This window comes from Camelus dromedarius, chromosome 7, assembly GCF_036321535.1.
Source record: "Camelus dromedarius isolate mCamDro1 chromosome 7, mCamDro1.pat, whole genome shotgun sequence".
NCBI lineage: Eukaryota > Metazoa > Chordata > Mammalia > Artiodactyla > Camelidae > Camelus > Camelus dromedarius.
In genome coordinates, this window is record NC_087442.1 from 84,657,120 (window position 1) to 84,683,780 (window position 26,661).

At 35.8% G+C, this 26,661-nt stretch overlaps 1 protein-coding gene across 13 annotated transcripts in view; it reads right to left on the minus strand.

The window, feature by feature from the left end:
- LOC105092857 (ankyrin repeat domain-containing protein 26) overlaps window positions 1-26,661 on the minus strand; it is a 119,786-nt gene that overhangs the window by 12,455 nt on the left and 80,670 nt on the right. For 10 of the 13 annotated variants that reach the window (XM_064487763.1, XM_064487762.1, XM_064487766.1 and 7 more), the window contains 18 exons: window positions 26,478-26,547; window positions 23,756-23,816; window positions 23,481-23,668; window positions 22,068-22,197; window positions 21,602-21,663; window positions 19,003-19,096; window positions 16,544-16,572; window positions 16,286-16,358; window positions 14,268-14,522; window positions 12,594-12,667; window positions 10,717-11,454; window positions 8,492-8,646; window positions 7,831-7,998; window positions 5,448-5,481; window positions 5,030-5,171; window positions 2,672-2,882; window positions 1,316-1,499; window positions 343-480 (listed from right to left, as the gene is read on the minus strand). In XM_064487763.1, coding sequence (XP_064343833.1) covers window positions 343-480; window positions 1,316-1,499; window positions 2,672-2,882; window positions 5,030-5,171; window positions 5,448-5,481; window positions 7,831-7,998; window positions 8,492-8,646; window positions 10,717-11,454; window positions 12,594-12,667; window positions 14,268-14,522; window positions 16,286-16,358; window positions 16,544-16,572; window positions 19,003-19,096; window positions 21,602-21,663; window positions 22,068-22,197; window positions 23,481-23,668; window positions 23,756-23,816; window positions 26,478-26,547 — 2,806 coding nt within the window. The remainder of the gene's footprint in view (window positions 1-342; window positions 481-1,315; window positions 1,500-2,671; window positions 2,883-5,029; window positions 5,172-5,447; window positions 5,482-7,830; window positions 7,999-8,491; window positions 8,647-10,716; window positions 11,455-12,593; window positions 12,668-14,267; window positions 14,523-16,285; window positions 16,359-16,543; window positions 16,573-19,002; window positions 19,097-21,601; window positions 21,664-22,067; window positions 22,198-23,480; window positions 23,669-23,755; window positions 23,817-26,477; window positions 26,548-26,661) is intronic. The other 3 variants (XM_064487768.1, XM_064487767.1, XM_064487770.1) reach the window with 3 other exon arrangements.

Here is a 26,661-nt window from a genome sequence, read left to right on the forward strand (position 1 = left end):
CTATCAAAGGAGTGAGATCGCTGCCAGAAACTAGAATGCCTGCCGTTAGTAGCAACAGTTTTGAAATAATGGAAAGTTCATCGATTCCTATGGACAATATTAACAGCCCCTCCTTGGATGAGGCCATTGTGAATGTTACTACGTCACTGTTGCCGGCAAATGGATTTGAATTCAAAATATTGCTTTATCCAATGGACCAGAAATGAAACCTCCAAAAAATATATTTACATATATAGGCTTTTAAAACCCTCTATACTTTCTGTACCTACAGTATTGGTTTTTAAACTATGTAAGTATACAAATTCATACACACACATGTTTGAAGATGACTAAAGAAAATACCTCAGCATTCATTTTCTTATTAGCCTTTTCTGCCTCCTTTTGTTGGGAAAGATGATGGGCCAGGATTTCATCTTGTATTACTCTGGCATTCTGCTCTCGAGAAAGTTGTCTCTGAGCATCATTTCGCTCTTCTAAAACCTGGAGACATATTTCATTAGGTTTTGGGTTTTATACTATGAAAAAAAGTCAAAAAAAAGCTTAGGAGGGGAATCTTTAAAAAAAAATTTTAAACCTGTTAAAAAGAAGTAGTCTTTTTAAGCACAGGGATCTCTAATGCACAGAAATAACTCAAATTCTAATATACGTGACAGCTAAATTCATCACAGAGCAAAAACACAAGGGATGAAGTATTGTGAAAGAAAAAGTTTTTTTAACACTTTTTAAATTGAGTTATAGTCATTTTACAATGTTGTGTCAAATTCCAGTGTAGAGCACAATTTTTCAGTTTTACATGAACATATATAAATTCATTGTAACTTTTTTTGTTGTGAGCTACCACAAGATCTTCTATATATTTCCCTGTGCTATACAGTATAATCTTGTTTATCTATTCTGCATATGCCTGTCAGTATCTACAAATTTTGAAATCCCAGTGAGAGAAAATTTATAAGGCATTTAACCAGTTCCATCATAGTCTCAAGGCAATTTAGCCTGGATTTTAACTTCAAAAAGCCAAAATTAAGAATTAGACTTGTTACTTTGTTGAATGGACCAAAACCATCAATCCTTATGTTGATGATTAAGCTCAATTTAACTTCCATTCCTTCATTCAGAAAAGACACAGAGCATCTATTAGATGCTGAGAACACCAAGAAATTAGTAAATTAAGCTCTAAATGTCATAGTTCATATTTAGGATGAGATAACTTTTATTTGTTTTAAATGAAAATATAGATTAATTCAAAAGAATATTATAAGTAATATTGATGAAACAGTGTTAGAGATATGAAATTTTCACATTAAGACTAATTTACCTGATTTGGTTTATTCCTTATGCTCTTCAGTTTGCATTCTAGTGCTCGGGCAGTGATTTCAAGTTGTTGGTTCATGGAAACTTGCTCATTGTATTGTTTCTCTTTTCTTTTTAAGTCATCCTTAGATTTTTCATATAATATATAAGCATTTTTCTTCTTCTTTGTTTCTTGTTCTAATGTCAATCTGCAGTGAAATATGCTTACCTTAAAATTTACTTTGTTAGAAAATAAAAAGTTCATTTTATGATACGGTTCTTCACATGCTGATTTATTACCCTAATGGAGTTTCTATGGTCTCAATTTTTTTTTCATTTCTAAGTCTCACATTTTAAATTCCTCACTTCAATCTCTTCATAAAGATAGATCTATACACACACACACACACACACACACAATTTGAAAAGTAGCAATGAAAAGACATAATGCTACTGAGTTTCAGTCAAGAGTAACTCTGTCAATAGTGTAGGAAAGAAATTTTGCAATTATTCAGTAGGGTTTGAATTGAAAATTACCTTTTTCCCCACATAGTCATAAATTACTCCTTCATTGGGACAGAGAATTGAGTTACTAGTTAAAAGAGAAGCTGCTATTTAGAAACAAGTTTGCAAGTTCATGAGAGAGAAAATTTCAACTTCCTGAAGTATTACAGGGACTCCTACATGGCCTCCAGCAGAAGGTGACATCCACAGGCGTCTTTCCCAGGGCACAAACCCGCTAATTAGCATAATCCAAGGCGAGGCTGGGGAGCCTACTCCCTGATGCCCTACACTTTGTTTCTTCTTTTGCAACACTTTGAACTTACCTTGTTGAATATTATTTATTTAGTAAATCATTTTTAAATCCCTTTTGGTACAAGGCAGGATCCGTAGTAATTAAAAAATAAAGAGTAATCCATGCTTTCAGCATAGACCTTTGAACTAATCTTATCTCTGTATGAGAGAGATGCTGAATAAACTAACCAGTAATCACTTTCCACTTTACTTTTTAGTCCATCCATTCATATGTTAAGAATCAAACTGCATAATTTTTTTTTAAAGTTTCTGCCTTGAGAAAAATGGTCATTTCATAATTCTGCAAGTGGGAATGTAAAGTACTATAAACTTTCTGGAGGACAACTGAGAAATAAGGATCAAAGACATTTTTTTAAAGAAATATAGAATGAGGAGATACATATATATATATATATATTGCCTTGTTATTTCCAAGAGTCTCATATTCCACAGTATTAATGAAGTTTTCTCCCCTGTAAAATCCCAAAAGGTAAGTTAACAATTATAAGACTTCTCCTACATACCTACAGCATTAAAGTAAATATAAAGAGTTCAAATATTTCTTTAAAACCAAGAAATTCAGTACCTCATGCGGCAGAGCTCTCGTTCCCACTCCACATTTTGAAGTTTTAACTGTGATTTTGCTTCTCTTGTTTTCAGCAGCTCTGTGTGTAGCCAGTTCACCTTATTTTCCATTTCTTTAATTTTCCCTCTAAGTAGTGCACAGTCAGATTCTTTATGTTCTGTTGATCTGAATGAATCAACTGGATCCTGAATTTTCAATAACCTATCAGAATCTGCATTAGGAAGAAAACAAAAATAGAAACAAAATACATGAATAATTTTTGTGTATAAAAGACTGCATTTTCACATTCATTCACCCATACATTGAACAAATGGATATTGAGCATCTGTAACGTGGAAGACATTCTTCTAAGCTCTGCAGATATTAAAATGACAAAGTAATATTATGAACACTATGCAAATAAATTTGACAATTCAGATGAAGTGGGTAAAATTCCTTGAAAGAGAGAAATTACAAAAGCTCAATTAAGAAACAACAAATAAGCTAAAAAGCCCTATATCTTAAAAACCAAAACAAAAGTCCTATTTAAAGACCTTACGACAAAGAAAATTCCAGTCCCAATGGTTACACTGGTGAATTCTACCAAATACTTTAGGAAAATTTAATACCAATTCTACACAAATCCTCAAAAAATGAAGAAGAATAAATATGTCCTCATTCTATAAAACTGACATTACCCTGAATCCAAAACCAGACAAAGATATTACAAGAAAGAAAACTAATGTCATGAAAATGGGGGTAAAAATTCTAAACAAAACATTTGCAAATTAAATCCAACAATACAGGATAATTCATCGTGACCAAGTGGGGTGTATCCCAAGAATGCAGGGCTGTTTTAACATGTAAAAATCAATGTTATTCATCATATTAACAAACTAAAAATGAAACCATATGATCATGTCAGTGGATAAAAAGAGGCACTTGCCAAACCTCAACATCTATTCCTGATAAAAACTTCCAGCAAACTAGGAACCAAGGGAACGTCTTCACTATGACAAAGATCTGTGCTAAGCCTACAGCTGGCACCATACGCAATGGTGAAAAACGGAACGCTTTTCCCAGAAGGTGAGGAACCGGACAGGAATGGCTTCTCTTACTCCTTCTATTCAGCACTATACTGGAGCCAGTGCAATCAGGCAAAATAAAGAAGCAAAAGACATCTAGATGGGAAATGAAGAGGTAAAACTGTCTGCTAATCAGCGGAGAATATGATTACATGGTACGAGTCAGCTAACTCCAACCTGTGGGCTGTTGCTTGCTTTGGTAAATAAAGTTTTACTGAAATACAGCCACATCCATTAACTTGTGTATTGTCTATGGCTACTCTTGTTGCAACGGTGACAGAGCTGACTAGCTGTAACAGAGAATGTATTTACTGGCTGCAAGTCTTAAATGTGAACTATCTTTAGTAAGACAGTAGTTTAAAGAAGAAAAATCTTGACCACCTTTGGTTACATAGAAAATCTGAGAGAATCCATAAAAAGGCTACTAGAATTAACAAATGTGTTCAGTCAGGTTGGAGGGCACAGAGTCAGTATACAGAAATCAACTGTATTTCTATCATCAGAAACTAAAACTTAAAATACATTATTTTAAAACAAACAAATAAATAAAAATATACTACTTATAACCACACTGAAGAATAAGAAATACAGGTAAACTCATAAAAGACGGAAAGACCCAGACACTAAAAACTCTAAAATATTAGTGAGAAAATCAAGGAAGACCTATGTAAACGGAGAAATAAACTTTGTTCGGGGTTAAAAATTTCATATTGTTAAGAAGTCAATTCTCCCCAAATTAATCTACAGATTCAACATAATCTACATCTCATTTCCAGGACACTAGCAGACTTTTTTTGTTTTTACACTGACAAGCCGATTCTAAAATTCATGTGGAAAGAAGGGTAATAAAAGGAAACAAGATGAAGCCAGAGGACTGTGGCCTTTAACCATGGAGCTGTGAGAAGCAGTAGCTGGATTTTAAATAAGGGGGTAACAAAGATCTGAATTTTAAAAACTATCTAGTAATCATGGTTGCGGTGTAGACCAAGGTTCCAGGAGGCGGAATGGTGGAGAAGAAAGTCCTGAGGTGATTTCAGCGTTCTAGGAGGGAAGTAGTGATACCCTGACCTTGGGTGAAGGCGTAGGAGCAGCAGAGTCAACAGAAAGCACAGGGAGTGGGAACGGTCACAGCCCCTGGCTGGCAGCGCACAACACGTCTGCTTCTGCTTTGACACAAAGCAGGTTTCTGAGACGCAGCGGACTGTAACGGAGCCGTGCTCCCTGGGCAGTACTAGGTGTGCACACGTTACCACGAGATACTTAAAAAGGCTGTGTAGTCATACGGGGGTCCTACCTTTACTCTCCGGACCAAGTTGTTCGATTAGCCTCAGGGTATTCTTATAATTAGGGAAAAGCGACTCGCAATCCTTGGAAGCTGTTTCTGGTGACAGAGTTAAGTCATCGAGGCCATCCACAGAATTCATCTGCTCTTTGACCTACAAATAAATAATGCTATTTCACAGTGTCTCCAACATAGTTATAAAATATGCTCAGTGTACAGAGGTGATAGATATCCATCTTTTTATGAGAGCAAACACACAGACACTTCTCGAAAAAACTGATTTTTGTCAAAAGGCTAACTTAATCTATAGCGTTTCTAAATTATTTTTAAGTAAATGTCTCTACAACAAAGGAGGATTTTCTGTTTTTCCACTCTTTTATAAATTATTTTACTACAGGAAAATACTTTTATAATTAATATTTTACTATACCTGGTCCTTTTTAGTAGACGTTTTCTTTGAAGACCTGAAAAAAGAAAAAAGCAAAATTCATTTAAGCCAAATACTAAATATTGGAAATACAAGAAATATGTACACCTATTATTTTTTATATAAAAATCTTTGCATTGATAATTAATTTTCAATAAAAGGGATTAAATGAAACAGTAACATTAAAGGACAAAGAAAGTTTATCAATTATATTATTGACAAAGTATTAAATTTAGATCAAGAGGACAAGCAAAGGAAAAGGAAGAACATAACATTACCTGTATTATTTGATAGGAAAAAATGTACCAGGATTTTATTGTTGTTGTCTTTTTCAATAAAAACTGGCTTTTATGACAATAAAACCCATTTGGAAAGTATTACTTAAGTCCTTATATGAAAGAAACCCTTTTCTAATAATCATGGTATTAGCTTTTTTGAGGACTTAGTGTGCAACTGCTGTGCATTATTATCAGCACTTTACATGTCTTAAAGACATTTTTATCCTCACAACAATCCTGGGAGGTAGGTAATACATTAGGTACTTTACCCAGGAAGAAAATGAGGCACAGAAAGGCTAAGTCATTTGTCGAAGCCCCTATGTCTGCCCAGAATTCCAACCCAGGCAATCTGGCTTCAATACTTGCACTTCACAGTATGCGAAGAAAGTAATATTTAAGTATTTTTAACTAATGGAGTAAATGAATCTCATTATTCTGTATCTAGGTATAATTATAAATAATAATTTCTGGGGCATATGTCCAGAGGGAACCCTACTTCAAAATGACACCTGCACCCCAATGTTCATAGCAGCACTATTTACAATAGCCAAGACATGGAGACAGCCTAAATGTTCATCAACAGAGGACTGGTTAAAGAAGATGTGGTATATTTATGCAATGGAATACTTTTCAGCCATAAAAACCGACAACATAACGCCGTTTGTAGCAACATGGATGCTCTTGGAGAATGTCATTCTAAGTGAAGTAAGCCAGAAAGAGAAAGAAAAAAAAACATATGAGATCACTCATATGTGGAATCTAAAAACAAAAACAAAACAAATACAAAACAGAAACAGACTTACAGACATAGAATACAAACTTGTGGTTGCCAAGGGGGCAGAGGGTGGGAAGGGACAAACTGGGATTTCAAAATGTAGAATAGATAAACAAGATTATACTGTATAGCACAGGGAAATATATATAAGATCTTATGGTAGCTCACAGCAAAAAAAATGTGACCATGAATATATGTATGTTCATGTATAACTGAAAAATTGTGCTCTACACTGGAATTTGACACAACATTGCAAAACGACTATGACTCAATAAAAAAATGTTAAAATAATAATTTCTGAATCTTAACACCTATTTTTTAAAAATAAAAAGACTTTAGAACTAGGCAATACTGGAAATCTACTTTTAATAAAGATTTGCTTTTGCTAAAGACATTAATCAGCAGGCATTCATTATCCATTCAGCTGTTTGTTCATGCATTTGACATGTCCTTATGGAGCATGATGGCTTTTTTAATTTAGAACTTAGTAATCCAAAAGTAATCATCTGTGATAGATTGTTAACAGTTTATTATTCTATTGTATATAAACAAAACCTTCCCGTTCTTCCTAGAATCTAAACAAATATTAAGTTAATAGAATCTGGTATTTTACAATAGCATACAAAACCACAGCCACTCATGATGATACTGTCAAGGACACTATAAAATCTAGAATCATCAAGGAATGATTAAACCCTATTCAGTATGGCTTAAGTGTTTGTATAGTTATTATGAGTATACAGTTTTTAAAAATCTATGGACAATGGTGTAACTTTAAAGTCATTATCTGAATATTCAATTGTGTAAGATTACACTTCAGAACTAATGAATAAGACCTTACAACAAAACTATACATGAATAGAAGCTTACTACAGTATTTTAAAGATAACACAGTACAATCAATACACTTTCTAATACCAGAAATGCAAACAAGATGAAATTGAAAAACATGTCTTCTATGGAATCACATCCAACAGCATACAGACATGGTCTACAAACTACCATGTCATCATTAAAAAAAGAAAGGGAACCCCCACGAGCCCCATGTTCCCCTTCAGTTATCGCCTAGTCCTCTCCTGCCTTCCCAGGAAATGTCCTCTGAGGGGCTGTTCACACTGACTCACTGCAGCCCGGCTTCCATGGGGACGTATTATTGAAACTACTTTCAGTCAAAGGCACTTGTCCTCATCTTAGCCTTTCGGCAGAGTTCCTCCAACACAGTGGAGAATCCTCTTGCCTTGGCCTTTGCACTATATGCTGCTGTTCTATTTCCAGAGAAGGTAATCACTGCTAATACGTCTTCGCCTAGAAATAAAGAATTTGTAGATTTTACCTGCCACAATCTTGATCTCCTTCACTTAAACTGCTGTTGTCATTCACGTGTAGGAGACCACCAGCCAGCGAGGCAGTCTTCGCAAGTACACGTGAAGTCACAGATGCTTTTAATGTCCGTTTTCCACTTTTATTCTTTACTTCCGTCATACACAAGCCAGGACAGCTACTGTAAAACAATCCATAAAAAAGCCAATTTTTAAAAAATAATTCTACTGATAAATTAAAAAACAACAATTTTTGTAAAGTTCCAACTCTTACCTATCTTCAATCATTTATTAATTCACAAAATGGTTATCAAGTGCCAACCATATGCAAGGAAACACAAATTCTTGCTTCAAAGACAGATACACAATTATGATACAATGTGATACGCAAGAGCTGACATGTAGCAGCTAAAGTGAGCATAAGGAAGGCTTTTAAGAAGAAGAGGGAAAATAAACAGGAGGTCATGAGCAGGAGACAGGAGGAAATTATTCTACTTAAGAGATTAGAACGTGAGCACAAAGATTAGGCACATGGCATTTAGGTGTGTCCTGGGAACCTGGAAGGAAGAGTACAAAATACATGGAAGCAAGTAGAGAGATGAGTCTGGGAAGAAATTGTGAACAGTATCTAGGAAAATAATACTTACCTACTGTTGAATACTGATTTAGGCTTACCTATCAGAATTTCCTTTCTGCAGAGCAGGAAACTGCTGGTCATCAGTTTTTCCCCTCTTCCTCTGCTGAGTTAATCCTTTGTAATAACTGCCATCACACATGGTTTCTGATCCTTTCAGTTCACTACTTTTGTTCCTGTTCTCTTCTACTTCAACCTTCAGTGAAAGTTTGATACAAAGGGTAATTATTACTTCATTCATTATAAAGACTTTTTTTCATTCATTTTATCACTTGACTCAGTTTGCTCTGATTTCAATGATTAAAATATTTTTGTGCTTATTTTAATTTTACCATTTCAAGTCATTGAAATGTTTGTAAATTCTGCTTCTTTCTCTTTGAGGAAAAGAAACAGAATTTCTAAAATTTCAAAAAGGACTTTCTGAGTGTTGTGCTCTTACATCCACTCTTCCCCATGTGAATGGCAGAGACAAAGAAATAAAAAGACAAAGGCATAAAATTTGTCCTCTCCTGTCTTTACCACCTAGATTTTGTATTAAACAGCCAGATTTAGATGTCACACCTTGGTGCTTCAGTAACAGAAAGGAAACATTCTTCTTTCTGTGCTAAAGCTATCCTTTCCCCACTACTTTTTATAATTCTTATTTCATTTGGATCCTGGGGTATCAAAAAAGTGGTGTTTAATAAAATATATAAACCCAAGTTTACTGAAAGGAGCAGAGTGAAACTGATGAATTGCCGGTTAAGTGTGGAATTCTGCAAAAGGAATAATGCTTCCCAATTTCACATTCAATAACCATGACCATTTTATAGCTCGATGGCATAGGAGTAATGAATGATCTACTTTAGCCCCACTGTTTACTGAAAACGGGAACACAACCAAGAAAGGTTAAGTGATTTGTCCAAACTCCCTAAAGCAGTATTCCCCAGCATTTTACAGTGTCAAAAGAGATGATACAATTCTGTAACACTGAATCTAATAAGCTACCAAATAAATTCATCAAATTGATCAGATAAGTTAAAAGTGTGACTTTGGCAAAGTTAGGGGCAGGGCTCATCTCCTTTTTCTATTAAAGGAGAACACCTTCAGATTTCTGTCTTTAACACTCTTTGCACCTCACACAAAAGAACACACACATTTTAAAAATCTATTACTAGAAGTAAAAAAAAATCATTCAGTGCATCTCAAAACTCAAGTTTTCTCCTTTGGAGATAAATACTGAATTTTTTTGGCTGAGGGTTCATACTACCTATATGATAAAATCATACATGTCAAAACTTACTACATTTTATTACATAATACAATGTAAGTGTCTGACTCAACAGAAACACCCGAAAGTGGTGATTCAAGAATATGTGGGAGCACATGTATTTGTTCTTAAGAAGATCTCAAAGTGGCCATGATGGAATTCTGAGTGTTCAGTGATCAGTAAGACAGATAAGCCCGCACTCACTAAAGCACAATACACAGATCACTTTAGTGGGAGTGTGTGCTTGTATCCCTTCTCTCAGTCACTGCTTCCTTCCCATCCTATGGAAGTGCAACTTACATTTAAGCCAATAGATTAAAACAAAAAAACAAAACCCTTGAGCTTATTATATTTCCTAAGCCATTTCACTCGTGTTTATTCTGGCTCAGGTCACGTGGCACACAGCTGAATTACTTTCCCACTTCATACGAAAGACTGGCACAGACTTAGGTTGATTAAAGAACAAAACCCAGGAAAATACTTCCCTGAGTTCCTGTTATTTAGATGGCAGAAATAGTCTGTTTCTACACGATTACATATTTAGATGACCCCGTTTTATACATAGGCTATTTTCATAAGTGGAAAATCAGATCAAATATGGATCAGAATGGAAGAGATTATTGATAAAGAGAAAAAAACAGAGTAGCAGCAGAGGAACCTCTACCTCTTTCTGAAGCTGAATTTTCTTTTTCCAAAGCCAGGAATTCTACTTGTAACATGTCTACCTCATTCTGAAACCTTTGCATATCTTGGTGTAAATCTTTTAGATATACTTTGGATGTTCTGTTACCATTTGATGGAGAAGAACTCACATTTCCTAATTCAGGGTCCATGATTTTAGTTATTAGCACCGCAGTTATCTGCAAGCAATGGCTTCTGGAGCTGGTCTTGTATTGGTTTGGTTTTCTTGTAAGTATTTGAAACAACAGACATAGCGTGACTTTTTATTTGAATCGTGTGTTTCATCTCACTGGAGCGGGCAAGCCACAAACCAAAAAGGCTTTCAGGATCACTTACCTGAGGTGCACGGCCAATGTCTGATTTCCAGTGAGTATTTTGGTTCCTTTTTTGTTTTCTTTTTGTATCAAATTCTTGGTCTTCTTTCACTTTAAATGGAACTCGGTTCCTTACTTCATTTTCTCTATCATTATAAAAACTCTCATTTTTGTTAAAAACGTGTTCATTGTCCGGCTTATCACTTTCATCTAACTTCTTTTCATTTAAATAAAGTTTTGAAGATGGCTGGCAACCATACTCTGTTGACTCAGACTTGGAATAAGATGGAAAAACTTTTTCAAGACTGGGCTCTTTGTGTTCAGAGATTGCCTGGGATCCTACAGAGACAGAGGCTCCAGGTGCATCTTTTTCCTCACTGTCGAATATATTATCTGTCACATTGGAAGGTAGTTCCTTTAAATCACCATGTAGTTCAGAGTTGTCACGTAGTGACCCTCCCTTACGATGAAAAATAATTTTGCATTTTTCAAGGATTTTACTGATTTTCTGATTTGCCTTCTTTGTGATAAATTCGGAAGTATTTTTCCAGTCCAATTTGCCTTGTTTGACCCACATGTCCTCATGCTTCTCCACACAAGAATGTTTTGAAGATACACGTACGTCCTTTCTGTCACGTTCCATATTCATTTCTGGTTCTCTAGGCATTTTTTGCAGATGCACAAGTGAAAGATTACTCTGCTTGATTTGATCTTCAGATTTCTTTTCTTTCACAGTACATGCTTGTAAAACACATTTATCCTTAAGTAGTCAAGTATGGATAAAGAAAAATTAGAAAATAATTAAAATTTAACAAACCAATCTATGTTTGGCTACTCACAAACTAAGAAGTAAAACATAACTTGCCTTAGCCTTGAAATAGGAGAAAAACAGGAACTCAGAAACCTAACTTTGTCACTGTTTGTTTGAACTAAACAATTCACACATGTTAAATCTACCAAGAATTAGAGATTAGATTTTTAACAATACAAAGATTTCCTCACTAAAAAATATTTCACCTCTCATACCTTAAATAGTGAGCCCCTCCAGTGCATGTAAAGATTTTTTTTAAAGGAGTAATAACTGGAGAATAAGCAAACTGTGAATTATTAGGTGCCAAAATCAATTAACATCAATCAGAAAGAGGAACAAATTCCTGAATTTTAATGCAAACGATATACTATGATAGTGATTTATCTCAACATGTATTCTCTGCATCCACCGAGTTATATTATACTCTAACATTCACTAGTGAGAGTGAATAAAAGAATTTTTAATAATACTTACTGATTTCCTACCCTGAAATGAAATAAGTTAGAAAGTTTTTGTTTGTTCCCTAACAGCAAAGGTCCAATCCTGGAAGGTTTGATTCTCTTACTAGGCAGTTGGGTTGACTCTATGACCCCTATTCTCTCCCTGATTGTAGATTCTGAAATCGATTACATAGAGATCACAAGACAGAAGAAATCATTCATCTTGGCATTAATGACTTGCAATTTGAAACTGCAAATTTTGGACCACTGGGAATGACTGTTCCTTACATGAAACTAACTTGGTGGCCATCACTGCTATATTATTTACAATTTCAACTGCTTAATCACATGATTTAATATTTGATATCACCCTCTTTATCATGTGAGGAAGTTATAAAAATGGAAGAAGTAAACAATATTCAGGAAGGTTTTTTGCCTCAATTCCAAGGATAAAGTTTAACTATAAATTATTATAGATCCTAAGAATACTTTAAGTTTTGTAATTAGATAAAATGCTATTAAAAACTAAATATTAAATAATTATTTATTGACTTTAAAAGTCTACTTTGAAAGGCAATTTCTCTTGAACTGTGTTATTAAAGCACAGAAAACAGTATTAAAGAAATTTAAATTTACATTTTCACATACCTGTGAGAGGTTATTTTCACTCCCATCAAGTCTTTCTTGCTCTTCCTCAGATGCCCTTTGTAAGTCTGGGTCTGCTGAAAAAATGAATACGCTTAGTTAAAATTCCCTACTTAGAACAGCTAGATAAAAGGCATCATCTTTATAAAAACATAAAACACATTTCATCAATTGACAGTTTACTATTAAGCTTAATCTTTAGCTGGATATTTACTTCTTTAAGAAATACTTCTAATTATCTATAAAACTTCAACAAACTATTTGGGAAATACTAGATGTTACCAGATTAAAGGCATACAAACATCTCAAAGTTTCACTCACAAATTGATTCACCAGACATGAACAAAACAAAGAGAAATAAAACCAAATTTAAAAATACAGTAGAAATATACAAAGTCACAATAGACTCTATTCTCCTAACAGTACCTTTTTAACAACATACCAAGCTTCAAGAGCAATGTTATTCATGGTTTCCAAAATTACTGTTACTTTTTATGCTTTTATCTTTCCTTAATCTGAAATGTTTCCCTCTATTGTTCTGACAAGTTCCTTTTCCTCTTTGAAGACTCAGCCTGCTCTGTGAAGTCCTCCTTGATTGCAGCTGTCTTTCTGCAGAGACACAGGGATCTCTTTCCTTGGAGCTACCTTGGTACTTCACAGACTTTTCTAGTGTGTCTTCACCAGCTGAACTGTAAACTATTTCTTTACATGTCTATCCTCTTTGCTCCTCTGCTGCCGAGGACAAACTCTTAAAAGTATCTTTGTATAAACAGTATTTGTTAGAAAAATTTTGAGTTTATAGCTTGTAGTCACTACTGTAGGAGATAACTGAGAATCTTTTGTAAATACGACATTAATTCTACAGGTAAGGAAAGAAAAGAAAAAACTATAGGAGCAGAAAAAATATTGTATGACTTACTACTACAGCTCTGATTATATCACTCATTAAGGCACTAAATTAATTGGTATATAAAGTAGAACACATATTAGATGTGGTTAATCAACAGACTGGCTATCCTAGAAGAATTAGAATTGATATTCCATATATTATTTTTAAGTGATAAAGCACTCCTTAAGAACCAATATCCTTTTCGCCCTGTCAATCCATTAAAAATAATAAAACAAGCTGATATACTACGTGGACACAGTTAAGAAGGAGGTCCTGTGTAGCAAATTCCCAATGACTGCCACTACCGCTGGGAAAGCCACTTTTAAAATACAGAAAGGCAGAGAATATACTAGAAATATTTTGATATTTAGTTGCAGAGGTGCTTTTTCAGTTACACTGAATATAGCTATAAGAAACATTTATAAATTCAGAGCTAGATAAAAATAAAGCTAAGAAACCATATTTTCAGAAGGGTATCTTTGGATGTCCACCTAGGTTTCCCAACTAGTCACAAAGCTCTGGACATCATCCTCCTACCCGCTCTCAGGAGCGTGCTAAATACTAGTCTGAACGAACTTACTTTCTCCTAATTCTCTTTGCTATTTAATATGTTGCTTTGGTCAGAGGATGAATGTAAATGTCATGCCAAAAGGTACTGTCTGGTTGTAGGTTGCATAAAAGGAGTAAACACAAAGGCGATCCTGCCACAAAGTGATTTCTGCAAAGTCAGAGTACGGTGAAGCCACGCACAGGTAGACTATGGCTAGTTCTCTATGCTGCTCTATTACCTTCTTGGCTGCTTCTGTTCTCTGGCAGCTGTGGTTCACACAGGCCACGGAGCGCTGCATTTTCTGACAGAGACATGGCTTCAATATTCATCCGGTCTTTATCTACTATGGCCGTCTGCCTCAGTTCTGTGGGTGCTGACTGGTTTGTGGTCACTGATTGTGATACCAAAGGACATTTATCAACTTTCAAATGCTCAGCTCTTTGACCAGCCTCATTATTGAGGCTCAAACTAGTAGAATCCCAGTCTGAAGGATCTGAAAACAAAGTTTCCACTTATTAGAATGTGAATAACAATGCAAACTTGACTAACTTGTACAAATTCTCTTTCCAGAGCAGCAGCCCCACGTCCTCCTCTCCCCCTATACACACTGCTCCTTCCCAGCTGGTTGTACTTTACATGTCATTGCTGTTCACATAGGGAACCACTGTCTCTCTTTTTTCTACTTTTAACTTCCTAGTATTACTTATTTGGATTCACTCATCACTCTCTATAAAACAGTCTATATTCCATAAGAGCTTTATGAATAATTATGATTCTTCAACATATGAATTTTTTCATTAACAAAATGTATGTCTAACCAGCCATTTACTAGACGTTTAAATATGCATGACAGTATTGTGTCCTAGACACATGGGCTTTAAGAAAAATTTACTGAATGGTACTACTTAAATTACAATGAGACAGTCTTTCCTCAATATACCAATATCTTCAGAATTCTTACCTTAAGCCTTGGATAAACATCATAAATTTATATAAGAAAGGATAGCCTTGAGTGACTAATTTTCTCCATATAAAAATAGGATAAGTCTAGGTACAAACTAGATCCAAAGAGTACAGAGTGCCACGAGGCAGGGAATATATAACAAAAATGTTTTCCTTTTCTTAAAAGGATTAAGTTGTTAGATGTAAACTTTTAGAGACAAGTTAAAGAAAAAAAGGCAAGAAATGTAGAAGTGAACTTTAAAGCCCACTTCATCACAAGGGCCCCTTTATCATTTCACATCCATGAACCCTGTTTAAAACAGCAGTTCTCAAGTGTCATCTGACAAGCCCTGAAGTCCCAAGTTCCCTCCATCTAGGGAGTCCAGGAGGTCAAAACTAATTTCACAATAATACTGAACGCTATTTTCATTCTCATTCTCCATTAAGTGTGCAGCGGAGGCTTCCAGATACATGACATGTGATAACATCATAGCTCTAATGGCTAATGGAATGTTTGTGTGTGCTTGTTTTTTAAATCTTTCAGTTTTATTTTCTAATATACTAAACATCAATAGATACAACCCACTTAAAAGTTCTTCAGAATTCTCAATAATTTTTAATACTATAAAAAAATATCCTAAACCCCAGAACTTTTAGGATTATTGTTTTAAAAGATCATGTCTACCAAATACTAAGATAGGACTAATAACTTCCATCATTTTTAATAATCAAAGACAACACACACACACACACACACACACACACACACACACACTCCTAATCAAAACATTCAGTTGGCTTAAGATCTTTGGGCTAGGGAAATAGCTCAGTGGTAGAGCACATGCTTAGCATGTACAAGGTTCTGGGTTCAATCCCTAGGACCTCCATTAATAAATAAATATAGAAATAAATATCATCAATGGGATAGCACTAGATGAAATAATTAAAGTGAAATATGACTGACATGTTAGCAAGTGAAGCTTTACCCTACGTAAAGGCCAGAATTCAATTAAGCATTTTAAAACTCTGGAAAAATCTTAGAACCTAATAATCAATCTCTCAGAATCCCTGAGAAGTACAAGGACTCCAAACTGAGCACTTTAGTGTCTCCCAACATCAATAGAAACATCCAAGTCAAAGCTACCATTTTAAAAATCTATTTCTTATGCTTATATATATTTTTCAAACATGGATACCAATAATAACATCTGCCTTACTTATGTCATCTTTCAATTAAATTTGAAAAAATAAAAGGAATTAGAAATAAGAACACTGTACTTCATTTCAGAGTTAAATTTGTATTGCAAAATTTACCTGATTTCAATCTTTGTAAATTCTTCATTTCTCCTGTTTTATTAGGAACAGAATCTTTCACTCCAACTGCAGGCTGAATGGTTTTTGAAACAAACTGATTAATAATGTACATTTGATACGATCTGTAGCAATAATTCAAGGGGGGAGGGTCTAGGTCAGTGGCAGAGTGCCTGCTTAGCAGTGTATGAGGTCCTAGGCTAAATTCCCAGTACCCTCATTAAAAAAAAAAATTCAAGATGAAAGTATAAAAGTTTTTACCTTCAGGTGAGGATATTTTTCAGTAGAATCTAAAAGCCAAAAGGGACACATAATCAATTATACGTAAATATGAAAGCCAACTATCCAGTCATGCAGTTAGTACTGAGCGCAATCCTCATGCTTGCTTTGGAAATGAACACGTTAGGTTTCGGTGTTTTGTTTTTCAGGGGCAGTTAGGACAGCAACAAGGCAGAAATAGAAATCCATTATAGATACTGAATAAAGAGCAGGAATATAGGTTTAACAAAACATGCAGTTAAGATTTCAAAAGTACGATTATGCTTCAAATGACTTTATAAACTAAAAAATGTGCACATATACAAATGTGAACATGCTGCCTGAGGAGGAGAAAAGCGATCTTTAATCAGAGGAACAAGTCACGGCTCCAAGAAGACAAACGTGAAAGCTGACGGTAAAATGCAACAGCACATCTTCCATGCGACTGACACCATTAGACTACAAGTATTTATCATGCTCTTCAATTCGTCCTGTGATTTAGGAAGTCCACAGTTGTGATGGCAGTTCATTTGAATGTGCAATTCACTTCTCGTCAGAGAAAGTGTTATGAATTGATCAGCTTGGATACACACTTGTAGAATAATCGTTCATAAGCATTTTTTCCCATACCCACATGGGCTGTTGGTATGCCTACATTTCTCGGACCCTCTAGCCATCAAAGTTTCTTGATCCACTCATGCAAGAAAGAATGTATACTGAGTTTTCAATATTGAAATCTGGTGATCAAAAAAAAATTCATTGCCACAGAATTATTAGACATTAAAAGTCTTTTATATTTCAAAACCTGTGTAGTATTCACTGAAAATAACAACTTTAGCATTTATGGAATGAATTCTATTAATTTCTTTTATTTCCAAAATTGGTTTGGTAAATCAGGCTAATGTTTAAAAGCATTTCTGTGAAATAACTATCTTATCAAAAAATTAGGTATCAGTAAAAAAAAAAAAAAAAAACAAAACCACACCCAATGCTTCATATTCAAATTAATCTCACTTGAATAACAAATACCAATACAACATATATCTTTGAAGCCTGATAGGAGGAGTAGCTGTGGTTTACCCCAATTCTAGGCCACCTCCTGATTCCAGTATTCTCTGGAGTGGCAACGATCTAACCTTGCTTCTGTGTAAATATACTGACGCCATCGAAAAGGAGTTCTCGCAAGTTTCCCCTCAATTCCAAAATCACCTACCTGCGGCCTTTTTTCCCTCCTTCCTTCCTTTCACTTTCCTCTTCAAAGGCACCTCTAGATCTGTGGTCTTAATTCTTCCCCTTCTCTATTCTTTGGACGGATGATGCCCACCACTTCTTTTCCCTCTCTGCTTAGCAGCAGTATCTTACATCTCTAATTTCTACTTCAACTCTTTGCCTCGCTCTGGCTATGAACGTGCTCAGAAAGAAAAACAAAATCGTGCTTTTCCTTGATGCTGTTATGTCTTTAACTCCCCAGCGGCTCTTCTTCTAGATTCCCCTAAACACAAGTCTACCCTTTGAGCGTGATCTCAAGACCAGCAACAAGGGCATCACCTGAGAGCTTGTTAGAAATGCAGACCCACTTCTCAGAATGTGCACTTTTCACTGGGTCCCCAGGTGACTGAGTAAAATGTGAGAAACTCTGGTCTATACCGAGTCTGCTTCTACAGCACTCGGACTTAACTGATCCTTCTGAAATCCAGCCGCACGCGTCTCACTGTAACACTTCCCCAAAAGCTGCATCAGGAGTTGCAGACTTTCCAGTGGACTCTTTACCAGGCTCCAGCGCCCCTGACCTCCCCGGAATGCACCTGCCCTCTTCCTCTTTCCCACTCTCTTCTCTTGGCCTATGAGACACCATCCTATAAGGCAGCAGCACGCTGCATGACACGAAGGTCCAGACACTGACAGCTGACCACACATGCCTGTGCTCACCCACGGCAGGCACACCCAGCTCTGTATGATCAGGTACCGCAAGTCCTCACTGCCTTCCTAACGGTCAGGGGACGGGGGAGTGGAACATTCTGCTGTGCTTCCCGGACAAGCTTTGGTGCTGGAAGAAGCTCACTTCATACCCACCTCATTTCAAACACTCCTCTTCCTTCTTCTAAAGAACTATTCTACATTCATTACCACCTCCTGCCAGGGACCCCCCTCCTTTTCCTTCATTTACTCCCCTCCTCCCTGCCTCTCTCATTCTTCGCTCCCTCCTTCCCTCCTCCTGATTTCCTGACTGTCCTCAGGTCACAGAACATCTTGAAAGAAAGCTAACAACTGAGCTCCTTAAACAGCATTCTAGTTTAATCTCTTGCTGACACCTGATAAGATATACGATTTACTTCCTTTCCTCCTCTTTTTTCTCACTATACGTTCAACAGGTGATTTTCTTTGGTTGAGAGAACAGATCCAAATCCTTGTTTTAAATCAACATTCTGTCAAATGACTTTTTTATAAAATACAGTGCTTACTTTCTATTTGTCCATTTAATGTATTTTCTTCTCTTAGACCTGCAGCTCCAGATAAATGATCAACATGGTTCGGTAGTTGAATCTTGGAGGTACTCTGTTAAAATTAATATTAATAATGAGTTGCAAGATTTCCTGATCCCTTTCTAAGAAAATACCTGTGTTTCCTACATTATTATTTTTTAATTTCCTACTTCAAAAGCAATTAGACTTAAAAACAAAATAAGCATATCCTGGAAACCCAAACATTTAAATAGAAAATTTCATATACACTCTCTAGATCAAGTCTATCTTTTATCTTCAGTTGGCTTTTGACTCTGTAAACTGAGCATGGAAAGCCAGAGCAAATATTTTTATAGACAAAATACTGACCTACGTGCAGATTTCAACAAAGAATTAACTTCAAAACACCTAATTCCATTTTGCATTCCTCGACAAAAGAAGAGGACATTTTAAAAAATACATATTTTTATATGTATAACTGAATTGCTTTGCAGTACACTTGAAACTAACATTATAAACTGACTACACTTCAATAAAAAATAAAAATATACATATTTAAACATATCCTTCAATAAATATACGTGCTATAAATTTAAAATGTTTCTTAGGACAGATACTGTTTTTAATATTAAAATAACATACTTGGCATGAAAAGAAGCCTTGGAGTCTGTCATGTTGAGTATTAACAGAACACTGTGGAAACTGCTACATTTCAGTAAACAAAGGCTTAGGAGAATCTAACGATTATTTGGTAAAACTTTTATTGATAGGAAAAATAGTTGAATAAAGTACCAAAGTAGAAAGAAAAACATTTATGTTTAAATTAACAGCAGAAAAATTTTAAATGTAGTTATGCAGCTCTTCAAAAAAGTACCATAAGCTTTACTTTACTTAGGGAAGAATAAGAACACTGTTTAGTGACCATCCGCATGTGCCAGGCCCTTATCATGCACATTCTCTTCTCTACACACAATAGTAAAAGTGATTCTAAGGACGGTTACCCACTTGCTGCTTCCTGACCACTCCAAGATGCTGGAGCACCGTGATGAGCAGATGGGACCCGCTGTTCTCTCTGTCTGGAACATCCCTCCCCTGGACCTTCGTGTGACTGGCTCCTTCCTGTCCGTCACCTGGCAGCTTTGGTCACACTCAGCTCCTTTCTGACTACCTAAATTCCACCCTTACTCCACCCCTGTCCTAACTACAAACTCCCCCACTGTTGTCTAACCTAACGCTCTCCACGTCCCTTATATGAAGGACTTACTGTCCCTGATAAAGGGTTCCTGTTTACTTGTTCTTCTGTTCCTGCCACTACAGCCTAACCCCTCAACTGCTACATTCAGTGTCTAACTGCCTGATGCTAGTCGGTGTTCAGCAACAGGAATTTATTTAAGGTCAAAACATCTAAAGTCCCCAGAAGGCGTCAAGTACCAAAGCACTACATACCTATCGGAGATGTCTGGTAATAGTTTACTGACACTTAACATACCCCAAATGAGAACTCCCCATGCCCGCTCTAACTTTCCCATTTTATTATCCTTCAGATTTTAAAAAAGTGTCCTCAACATTTCAGTAGGTCACTAGTGGCCACTGTGATCATTCTGTCTTACATTTCTATAGCACCCTTTACAGTTGACAATGTGTTTTCACACTTGTTACCACATTTTTGTTCATGACACATAACCTGAGAGGTAGGTATCAGTATCATGTTTTTGAACGAGGTCACTGACATTCAAACAAGTCAGACAAGTGTTTCCAAGATCCCACAGTGGGTCAGAACCAGGATGCTACCACATCTCCTGACTTCAAGTACAGTGCTGTGCCACTAGGCAGGAGCTGCCGGGATCCAAGAGTTCAGGCTCTTCTGACCTCTTTCCACGGCTATCACCTTGGAATAGGTCATCACTACCCTGTACTTAGCTTCCTTCAATTTCGGTCACCATAAAGGTACTCAGTGCACGCTATTTTCCCTACCCAAAATGGGCTGTCCTCATTAAAACATCACTAAACCAAACTGCTGGTATTTTAACCCCACATACTTATTACTATTCCCCATGATTTCGCTTCTCCCGAAATGTTCGTTGCAGATCTAATTGACAATCCAAATATAATAATACTTTCAAGTCACAAGTACTGTCTTTTCAAGGTCAAAGTGGTTAAACAAAAACACAGTTTTCTTGTGTGTGTGTGTGTGTTTTTTTTTTAGTACAACCTGTTTCTCTCTAAATCTCACTAAGGGTTTTACACATTCATTTATAACAAAGAAACAAACATCTGGTCACAGGCTGACCAAGAATTATTTTCTTTAGTTTTTAGAAAACGTAACTTCAGAACCCAAACCGATTCCCTATGACTTCTAAGCCTTGGTTTTTGCACTACATACACCAGTTCCATTAGGTGAGTCTGGAAAATTAACAGAAGTGCACTCTGCAGTGGTATGACATGTAGCACGGAATGATTTTACTAAGCGTAGGTTAAAATGAGGAAATAATTTTGCTGGGCAAATGTAAAAGTGAGAAAGCAAAGTCAAAACATCCCTCCATTTATGTTTTAACATCACACAATGCTTATATTTGAAAATGAAAATAGAAGGCAGCACCTCAGAATCCCAGGGTGATTTGACATCTTCCTTTTCTTCGAATCTTAATGCTGATGTTGAGTCTACAAAATGCAGTCACAGATACATTAATGAGAACACATACCACTGGGCAGTTTAAATACATATATAAGTCTATCTTGATTCATGAATATGTCAATAAATTAAAGTGGCAGAAAAGAATTTCAGAGGGTTGAAGCATTTTCTGGAAGAAAACTTGGTCGTAGTTGGGATATTTATGAAGGAAGATGGCAAAAGAAAAACACTTAAGAAATGGATGTCATATTTGGATCTACACACTTCAGGTTTTTTATACTAGCTTTTTTTTTTTTTAATGGAGGTACCGGGAATTGAACCCAGGACCTCGTGCGTGCTAGGCATGCGCTCTCCCACTGAGCTGTACCCTCCCCCCTCCAACCATACTAGCTTTTAAGCAGAGAAGAAAATCCATAGATGCTCACTGACTTACCACCTTTGTCACTTTTGTGTGCTCCATCAACAGAAATCAATTTGGTATGATCTGCTCGCTCCTTTAGAACACTGTTAATAGTCCGAGTGCCGTTCTCTTTTCCCCCAGTTTTCGGCTTTCTTGCTTCTTCCTATAAAAACAAAACAAAATGTAACAAAAACCCAACTTCAGAAGACATCATATTCCCACACTTGGTCATTCAATCAGTCAGGAAGACAACATATATTTACTGTATCCATCAGATCACAGGCATTATCCTGGGAGAAGCTGGCAATATATATAAAAGACAGATTCTGCTCTATATTCTAGGGGAGGCAGACACACATGAAAATGAATCAACACAGACAAGTATCATTCAACAGCTCTACACCTGAAGTGAACAGATACAGTAAGGGCACAACGGAGAGAAGAGACTTGCTGCGTGTCAATAGCTCAGGGAATGCTGGGAAGACCAGACTGTGTCTTAAGAGACAGACCCGGTGCAAAGAGCAGACGCGAAGGGGATTCTAAAAAGGGCAGCCGGAGCCGAAGGTCGAGGTGTGAAACAGCATGAGAAGTCACATGGAAAACTAGAACTCAGTTACTGGGGAACGGAATGGAGAGACAAAATTTGCTAGATTAAATGTAAGACATCACTTCATTAATTTAAATGTGCTAAAAAAAGAATTAACTTCAAGTTAAAACTAACTTCCATAGGGAACTATATTCAATATCTCATAAAAAACTATAATGGAAAAGAAAGAAAAAGAATTAGGTATGTACATATATATGCATAACCAAATCACTTTACTGCACACCTGTAACTCATATAATACTGTACATCAATTACATCTGAATTAAAAAAAAAAAAAAAACTTCTATAACCAAAAAGAAAAAAGGTGAGGATCAAATTTTCTTTCTGTTGTTCGTAAAATCAGCTATATGTCCTTCAGAAGAGTCTGAGCACTTTTTTCCATGACCTGGTTTTTCCTTCTCTTAATTTGAATTTGAGATGATTTCTATCACAGTGTGTGCTATAGAGTTCCTGCTCTCACTTATTAACCCCACTATTTCTGCTGTATTTGTATAATCATCTCTCTCATTTTGACACTCGTTTATCTTTATATTCATCTTGTCCTTATTAGATGAATCCTTCCCCTTTGTACCCTTGCCCATCTTCATATTCATCCAGCTGTTCTTTCCAGTTGCTTTCTTATTCTTTCTTTTCTTAATGGCATATTTGAGAACTGTTTATTGCCACCAACCTTTACAAATCTCAGTCCTGCACGTGTACCTCTCTTGTTATCACACTGTTTTCTATTGTGATCTTGAGGACTTCCATTTCTGTGTAGGATCCTTTTCATCCCCATGAGAATCAGGGGGATGGTAAGTGAAAAAGCACAGGAAGGAAAAGTTAAAAACAAAACGACTTACCTCTGTAACACCAAGGACTGCTGAAGACGTGAGAGGTTCCGGTGCTGGGAAGGCAGGATGAGAAAAGCCTGGAACTTTGGTTGATGGTTGGGAAAAGGTTGTAACCGCATCTTCATTTTCATTATTAGAATTATTGTCCTCAAAGAAGGTGCTAGTTCCTGGTTTCAAAACACCATCTTTTGCCTCTGCTGTAGTGAAAACAAGGTATGGTAGATGAAATTATCTATAATTTCTCATCAGTGAAAACGCAAAAAGACAGTCTTCAAATAACTTACTGTTTATCATGGGTTCTTGCCAGGCCTGAACTGGCTTTGCAAATCTTGGATGCTGGACTTTCTAGAGAAGAAAATAACAGCTTTAAGAACAACAAATATGAAATTGAATAAAGTAATTACAACATTCCCCATTCCTAGATGATCTAACACAAAGAGCGCTGGCTTTGGAGTCATTCACATATGGATTCAAGTTCTGGGTCTGTCATTTACCAACCTACATCTTCTCATGGGGTGAGGATTATGAGAGATGACCTCAGGGGTCCTAAAATGTTACTTTCTTTACCCTTCATTGATTATTATACAAACATTATGGTATCCATTAGATGACTTTCTTGACCAAAATGATCTAGAACAAAAACTTATCCCTGATAGTTTGGAGTCCTATTGTTTAGAGTCCTATTGAAAAAACTAACATTAAGAAATTTAAAGTAATTGTTATATTTTGAAATGTGCTTGCATGATTTATATATGTGTGCATTCTCTCTCATGGGGGAAATACGAGAGTTTACTTTTTAGCAGTATCTTATCTGGATGAGTTAGAACAGCAAACAGTATAAGCTACTTCTATTCCATTCGCCAAAAAGCTAAAGACAAATGATTGTTCAAATTCAGCTACTTCTAAGAAAGAGGAATAAAAACAAAAGTAATTCTGAAGGGCAATGACTCATGAGTGAAAGCCACACATAGTGAACAGAAAGCTGTAACTAAACATGTTCACAGAGGCACAATGAGATGGACTGAAAGAACAGACACTGAAGAAGTGTTTTCTGCAAAGAAATATTAGGTTTGGGGCAAATCATTAAAAACAAAAAGTGGGGAGGAGGAAGAAAAGAAAAAATGAGACATGACTAGTCAAGTACAAACTTCAGGCAAGAAAAAAAGGAAAATGTAAGTATAACAAGGCATGTGGAGAAATATATATATTTCAGCATTTATATATAATAGATAAGGGCTGTATCAGTATTGTTAGGGATATATATACTATGAGTGAAAGCCTCTGTTTTACCTTTTTATTATATATGTAAAAATATATAAATTATATATGAAAGTATATATATTATTCTTCAGCAAGTTTTATAAAAATATCAAAATACATGATATATAAAACATACATATAAAACAAAGGCCTTTGTTCATAGTATATCCCCAATAATGCTGACCTGTGTTACTCTACAACTGTTTGTTTGTAAATACCACTATAAGTAAGAGTTAAATTTTGTCACTCTAAGTCACTCAGTTGAACATGGTCGTCTCTCCCTACCTGAACGCTGCAAATTATTACTAGAGAGAGAGAAAAACAGATTTTAAAAGTTCCTAACACATCAGCTTTCCACCTAGAGAAAGAACTGGTGGTCAGGATTCTAAGGATATTATATAGCTTGAAAAGATATATTGAATGGAACATGAGAGAGGGCTAAAAGAAGGTTAAAAAGTTTTCATCTCAAACTCTAAGCTCACAGTTGGTGGACACTGAAAAACAGACTGTAACCTTTTCCTATTTCTCATATACTTCTTATCTATTTCCTTGGCATTTATGACATACTTCCTCTCATAACAACTGAACTTTTACAGCCTAAACAAAGGGAATAGAAATTTAAGTCATATTTTTAGAATTTGAATAGATTTCACTATGACATAGTACGCATATTATATTACCTGTACCATCAAATAGATTTCATTATGACAGAGTGTGCATGTTATAGTACCTGCAGCACGATGCAGAATTCCATGTCTCTTCATGCATTCACATTCAAAAATAATAAAATGCTTCTTACATTTAAGACCTTATTCTCGGTGCTCCAGGAAATGCACAATTACGTTCCCTAATCTCTAGCGGTGTATGCTGATGCAGGGGCTATAAAATGAGTATGTAAATAACTATACTACAAAATATCTGAAACTTGAAGTTTTAGAATGGGACACGAGGGCTGCACCTACTTTTCAAAACTATAATACAAAAGAATTCTGAAGTAGGTTTTATCATATGGTTGTTATTAGGAGTCTACTTTGAGAGCTGGCTGTTATTTTAGGGAAAACATGTACTCTTCAATTAGATGAATATTGAATATACTCGTAATGAGATAATTTAGAAAACACAGAGGAATCTCTTTATAACATGGATTTTGAGAAACAGAATTTTAATTTCTAAATTTCTATAATTTCAACTATTAGTCTTAATGCAGAACCAGAGACAGAAATAAAGGGGGAAAAAAAAAAAAAACCTCTTTCCTCACAATTCTCTGATACCAAAATAAAAAGTGTCCAAGGGGGAAAAAAAAAAGATACATGCTACGTAGTTTTGGAACTGAAAGGCCCCAGGAAGAGGCCATGATGATCACAGTAAGTAGCTGTGTGCACTGAAGATGTCCCTGAGGCACGAGTATTATACAAGTCCCGTCAGTGTGGTTTAAAAGTCAAAGAATCCTTATCTTTGGCCAAGCTTCACACTTCCTCTGTTGTGGGAAATCTTTTCACAGTACAGTTTTCCTGTCACAATCTATTTTCTAGTCCATTTTGCTTCAGCCTCATCTTCAGTATTTACCAAAGTAAAAAAAAGAAAAAAATTCAACCTGTCATATTTTTATAAAATGGTTTACTCCGACCAACTTTCTAATACAAATGTAAAACAATGATAGGCAAACCACTGCTAAATTTTAAGAGTAAATACTATGCAAAACTAAATTCAGAGCAGAAAAATTAATTTCACAAGAAAACACTTTACCTTGGGAGCAAGATCTAAGTCACCATCTGATGGAGGCCTTGAATCATCAACATCATGTTTGGGTGAAATACTTTGGAGCAAAAAATACACATCAAAAATGAGTGAGTTCACTTCTTTAAACAAACAAAAGTGACAAAAGTCTATGCTGAGGGATAAGGAAGCAGATTTGGGAGCCAGGCTGCCT